A 6,000-nucleotide genomic window follows, 5' to 3' on the forward strand; every position below is an offset into this window, starting at 1 on the left:
TAATGAATTAAACCAAAATGTGTTTACAAGCTATAATTAGCAGTTTATGTCTTGTAAACGTCTGTGACCTTTGACCTTTGGCCAAAAGATTCTTCGAGCCAATTTCCCTCAAAATGTTACAGAGATACTGGGTTCATGAGGCGTAAAAAAAAAAGTGATTCAGATCCAATTGGTTCATCGTTGAGATAATGACGATTATGTTTTTTAATCGATTGTGTTTGCTGTTGTCGTCTCCAAAAGTTTGGAACAGTTGTCTTGAGTTATTTGAATCACTTTTAAGGCTTATTTTTAATGTTGTTTTATTCTTGCACCTCTCTTCATTTTTTTAAAAGTTGCACAGCACATTGCTCAATGCTTTATAAATAAACTAGACGCGACACAAACAGATGGCCAGTAGGTGGCAGTATTAGCCCGCAAGCAATAAGCTGAAAAACTACTCTATGGATGGATTTACATGCTTTCTGACATCAAAAGTTGAAATAATTAAATCACTAATTAAATGTCAGGGAATTGTTTTTATCATTTCACTGATATTTCATCCAAAAAATGCCACATATTCTTGAATTCCGACTCTTAAAACGTGAGAATTTTGTCACTTTTCTTTTGCATATATTGTAGTGAGTTATGTATCTTTGGCTTTAATCTGACAATGTTTGAAGCTACAGTTTATGATCTCCCCCACTGCTTAACCAAGAAAATAAATGTGACATTAATCACTGAAACAGACGCCGTACAACGAACAAACAAAAACACATACAAACAAACTTTTTATTTTGATATAAAAGACAAGATGCAATTTTTTTTATACACATTGTTTACACACTGTTCAACAACGACAATAATATGAAATCTCTGACTTGCTACAAAATCAGTGTAAACATTTTTTTTTCCCTCCGGTTGGTCTTTTTTTTTTTCCGGGAAAGAAAAAAGTGCAGGGAACTTATTGTAAACAATGCACACCTCCCTCGATGGAAAGTCACACTGATGGAAACTGTACAACAAACACGTACAAGGCACTGTGCAGAAGAGAACAAGAGGCAAATGTATAAAAAAACAAAAAGGAGATTGATTATGCTTCTGTCTTGATTGCTTGTTAGAATACACATAATTAAAACTCAGTCGTTGGCACCTCTCAGATCATGACAGCCGGACTGTAAATACATTTTAATGCTGATTCATTTCATCTGCTCCTCAGAGTTCACGTCCCAGGAGTGATTCACTGACCCACTCTGCTCCTCAGGTTGTGTGTGTGGAGTGTGTACATTCATTCAGACACTAGGGGGCAGCACTACTGCAGTTCACTCTCTCCTCCTGTGCAGCAGTTGCAGGTTGCTCAGTGACACAGTTGTGCAAATTTATTTTTTGGCAGCTGAGGGGAACTCACACTTTAAAACAATAGATAGCCATTTTTGGGAAAATATGAATATAATGAGTCTGGGACGTCGCTACACTTGTGGCAAAGAAATTGTCCGTCGCATAATCCACCTGCAAATGATGAGCTGTCATTTTTACACTTCTTCATACTATACAAATGAGATATATTGCTAATGTTGCTACACTACTTCAGTTGTCTTTGAACCGAGTCAGACTCGCCTTTTCCCCACTGTTTTACAGTCCAAAGCTAAGCTGTTATACAGATTTCAGAATGTGATCAATATTCTCATTTAACTCTCGGCAAAAAAAGGCGAATAAGCATATTTCTCGCAAGATTTTAAACTATTCCATTAACTCAATGGCTCCCAGCCTTTTTGGCTTGTGACATTTTAATAATTAAGCACTTTGCAGCCACTCATCGCACCTTGCATTCAGTATGTCGATGAGTTGTCTATGAGCAGTTGAACCCCAAAATATCTCTTCGTTCAAACTGCTGGAATTCTGTCAAAATGTAAATTTGACACAAATAAAAATGACAACTAGAGAAAAATCTGAAAAATTAGTAGGATTTTTGCGCCGCAGAACGATGTTTAACTACGTCTTCATCATCTGCCGACCTCTAACACATGTATTTATCGACCCCATGTTGGGGAAACGCAAAAGATCCCATTCTGTTCATTTGAATATTGTTTTCATCATTTCCTGGTGTCAGAGCTGCGGACGAGGCAGCGTTCAGCTGGATGTCTGACTGTCGAAAGGATCAAACTAATAAATGAGGCATATAGCTCATTCCATCCAGATGACAAATGCTGTGTTCATCTCTGAATCAAAAAGTCACTGCTATTTACATCTATAATCTGGCCAGATTTCCCTCTTTGGCCATTGATGCGATTGTCCGTCACTCATCTCTCATTTGGTTGCTAGAGAGAAAACGAAGCGATTTATCGAGGTTATTTGCCTCGTCCGGCTGCTGGCGGCCATCACGAGTCCAGGTAGATGGAGTAGATCTGATTGAGGCAGCGGTCGACGCCTCCCGCCTGGAAGAGGAAGCTGTCGTCGGGGCAGGGGGACATGGCGTAACCGCCGCCCGCCTGGCCCTGCAGGTCCTGCAACAAGTCGAACCCTGAGAGGAGCGAAACAGAAAAAGGATTTTGACTTTTGACTTGGCTCCTGGGGGCTGCACGGTGGCGTAGTGGTTGGCACTTTCGCCTCAAAGCAAGAAGGTTCTGGGTTCGAGTCCCGGTTCAAACCATCCGGGGCCTTTCTGTGTGGAGTTTGCATGTTCTGCAGTCCAAAGACATGGATCATTGGTTAGGTTCATTGGAGACTCTGAATTGACCGTAGGTGTGAATGTGAGAGCGAATGGTCGTCCGTCTCTGTATGTGGCCCTCTGATAGGCTGGCGACCTGTCCAGGGTGAACCCCGCCTCCCGCCATGTCAGCTGTGATTGGCTCCAGCCCCCCCCCCCCCCCCCCGCGCCCCTCAAATGAGGAGCGCTCCTTCGTTTTCATGGCAAGGAGCACAAGACCACATCCATCTATTTGACATACAGTACAAGGTAAAACCACCAGCAGACCAGGCCTATGAAGATTCTGAAAGAGTATGAGTGAAGAGTACGAAGTCTCTCCAGTGAAGAACATGTACAACGGGATTGAGAAACAAATGATTGTCCTTTTTTTTTTTTCCGTCCATCTAGTTCTAAAGAGCCGGCTTATGCTAGAAGGGAGCTAGTTTGTACGTCCTTAGAAATATCAATCCTCCACATCACGTCTGACAAGCTGGTAAATATATATATATATAACTGTTGTTTGAATATGAGGATATAGATATTCGCAGAGCGGCGCTCGGTCGTAAACCTGAATATGACAGACATACCTGTAGAATGAATGTGGACAAATTACAAAAAAATTGCCAAGCGCCGCCATCGCTGACAAGGTGTGAAAGGCGCGGTGGGAGATCAGGTGCGGTGGGGGATCAGGTGACGTGTGAGGTCGGATGCTGGTTTACCTGCGGAGTGGCAGGTGGAGGTGTTCGTGAAGTAGCCGGCGGCTTCAAATCCTCCGTCGTTGACCGGTTGAAGCGCCTTCCCTTCCTCATACAGACAACCTGGACAAAACCCACAGAGGAAATGACGCCGAACGGCAAGGACAAAAAGGCAGACCAGGCCGTATTGCTCATGCCGACAGTACCTTGCTGCTGCTGCTGCTGCTGCTGCTGCTGCGAGATGACGTGCTGCTGGTGGCTGTAGGGTTTGTGGTAGACCTGCAGCCGGACGTCCGCTCCGTCGGACGAGGAGCTCGCCGGGCCGGCGTCGGCGGCCATGAACAGCGACGCCGGCCTGTTCCTGTCGGCGACACAATCCCAGGAAGCTGAATTACCAAACCTCAACACTGTGCGAGCGCTCGGTTGTAGAAAAAGAAAGAAAGAGAAATGAATGAGAGTTTCCTCGAGGAACTGATATGTGACCGACGCAGCCCAGCTGCATTTTCTTCTAATGACGCCTTCGCTCTGTTCTTTGTGCCAGTTGGCTGGAGCTTCTCTTCTTGCTGAACTGTTTCCTGTCGCGCAGAGAGGTACCTCATTAGCTTCCCTGAAGGGGTTTAACGACGGGGACGATGTCACCACCAAACTAAAGTCACGGACAAATTTCTGAACCGATCACAAACACAGATTCACGCTGTTCAACCAATTACAGATTTAGAGTTTGGCTTCGGGCTCAACGGAAATGAGCAACAGCTTCCATGTTTTGTTTTTTATTGTTTCTTCCTCCAGCCTACTGCAGGTACACACGAAACTCACGAAAACCGTGACACAAGTTTCTGAGTTCAGGCAGAGAATCCTTCAGCTGTTGGTGCGGTGGCGGCAGCTGTTGTCACACACACACACACACACACACACACACACACACACACACACACAAACATGTACATACTTAAAAAATCGTGTAGAAACAGTTTATATAAGTGAGCGTTTCCACCTCGGGGGCAGGAGGGGGAGGGGGAGGGGGGGGGGGGTTGTAAAGTCGGCGGCGCTCTGTGCGGAGCCATATCCATCACGCCGCTGCAGGAATGTGCTGAGTGTGCACAAACACTCTCTGACTCAACGTGGAAACGAATGAGTCAGTGGAGCCAAGTCGACGGAGAAGAAAGAAAAGGAAGGCGGTTCGAAAATCTCTCCCGGAGGAGATATGCAGCTGAAAAACCCCCAGTAAGGTATTTGAGCGACCCCCCCTCCTCCTCCCCCTCTTCCTCCCCCTCCTCCTCCTCATCCTCCTCCTCCTCCTCCTCATCCTCATCCTCCTCTTCCTCCTCCTCCTCTTCCTCCCCGTACTCCTCTTCCTCCTCCTCCTCCTCTACCTCCTCCTCCTCCTCTTCCTCATCCTCCTCGTCCCCCTCCTCCTCCTCTTCCTCCTCCTCCTCCTCCTCTTCCTCCCCCTCCTCCTCCTCCTCCTCTACCTCCTCCTCCTCCTCCCCTCCTCTTCCTCATCCTCCTCGTCCCCCTCCTCTTCCTCGTCTTCCTCCTCCTCCTCGTCCTCCTCTTCCTCCTCCTCCCCCTCCTCCTCCTCCTCCTCTTCCTGCCCCTCCTCCTCCCCCCCTCCTCCTCCTCCTCCTCTTCCTCCTCCTCCTCCTCTACCTCCTCCTCCTCTTCCTCCTCCTCCTCCTCCTCCTCTACCTCCTCCTCCTCCTCCCCCCACCTCCTCCTCTTCCTCCCTCCTCCTCCTCCTCTTCCTCCTCCTCCTCCTCTACCTCCTCCTCCTCTTCCCCCCACCTCCTCCTCTTCCTCCCTCCTCCTCCTCCTCTTCCTCCTCCTCCTCCTCTACCTCCCCCTCCTCTTCCTACCCCTCCTCCTCCTCCTCCTCCCCCTCCTCCTCTTCCTCCCCCTCCCCCTCCTCCTCCTCCTCCTCCTCCTCCTTCAAAGAGCCTCGCTCTCGTTTCAGACGGGCCTGAGAACCCTCCCGGACGTCGTCCTGTAGCGTATGGGTCCCCAAGGAGCCGAATGGCCTTGGTTTGCTGCTGGAGCGGTTTCAGTGGGCTTCATAAACAAGCCAGGCCCTCGTCAGAGATACTGACGGCCGCTGGCCCGGGTGCCTGCTCCCTATGCATCCGCGAAGTGAAAATGAACAGAGATTTCTTTACATATCTATCATTTGTCGTCCCCGGGTCTCGTTATTAGCCGTTTCCCATGTCAAACGCTATCACGTGTCATTTACCAGTCTGCGCCTTCAGTGGAGATGCGCAATAAAAGGCCAAAATCAATCAGAAGGACTCTTCCAAACCCCCGACCTGATATAAGTTACAGATGGCCGCGGCTTCCCGAAGGTAATAAAACACAGGCTTTGTGTAGGATTGTGTAAACAAATGGGCTTTGATATAGTACGACCGTTGACGTGAATGTGCCGCGAGATGACAGCGAGCCCCAAGAATTCGCCGGCCCTCTGGATTCCCCTCGGTGGTCCCCCCCCCCGAACCGGCAGCACTGACCCGAGCTATAAACAACTGGCTCTTCCGTGGCTCACATTCCTGCGACGCTGCAACAACATAGCGGACATGTCTGAGTCGTGCCGCGTCCTGGGCCCCCGGCTGGGTCGATCTGCGTCGTTCCGTGGCCCCGTCGTGCCCCAAACCT

General features: G+C 48.4%; 1 protein-coding gene across 3 annotated transcripts in view; it reads right to left on the reverse strand.

The window, feature by feature from the left end:
- Positions 1-754: 754 nt before the first annotated feature.
- Positions 755-6,000, reverse strand: part of LOC118310683 (zinc finger protein GLIS1) — a 42,934-nt gene continuing 37,688 nt past the window's right edge. For 2 of the 3 annotated variants that reach the window (XM_035633842.2, XM_035633840.2), the window contains exons 7-9: positions 3,564-3,718; positions 3,382-3,480; positions 755-2,497 (exon numbers count right to left, since the gene is read on the reverse strand). In XM_035633842.2, the coding sequence (XP_035489735.2) occupies positions 2,355-2,497; positions 3,382-3,480; positions 3,564-3,718 (397 nt within the window). In that variant the 3' untranslated portion in view covers positions 755-2,354. Of the gene's footprint in view, positions 2,498-3,381; positions 3,483-3,563; positions 3,719-6,000 lie in introns of all 3 variants that reach the window. The other variant, XM_035633841.2, reaches the window with a different exon arrangement.

Source organism: Scophthalmus maximus, chromosome 5 (assembly GCF_022379125.1).
Source record: "Scophthalmus maximus strain ysfricsl-2021 chromosome 5, ASM2237912v1, whole genome shotgun sequence".
In the NCBI taxonomy this organism is placed as follows: Eukaryota; Metazoa; Chordata; class Actinopteri; order Pleuronectiformes; family Scophthalmidae; genus Scophthalmus; species Scophthalmus maximus.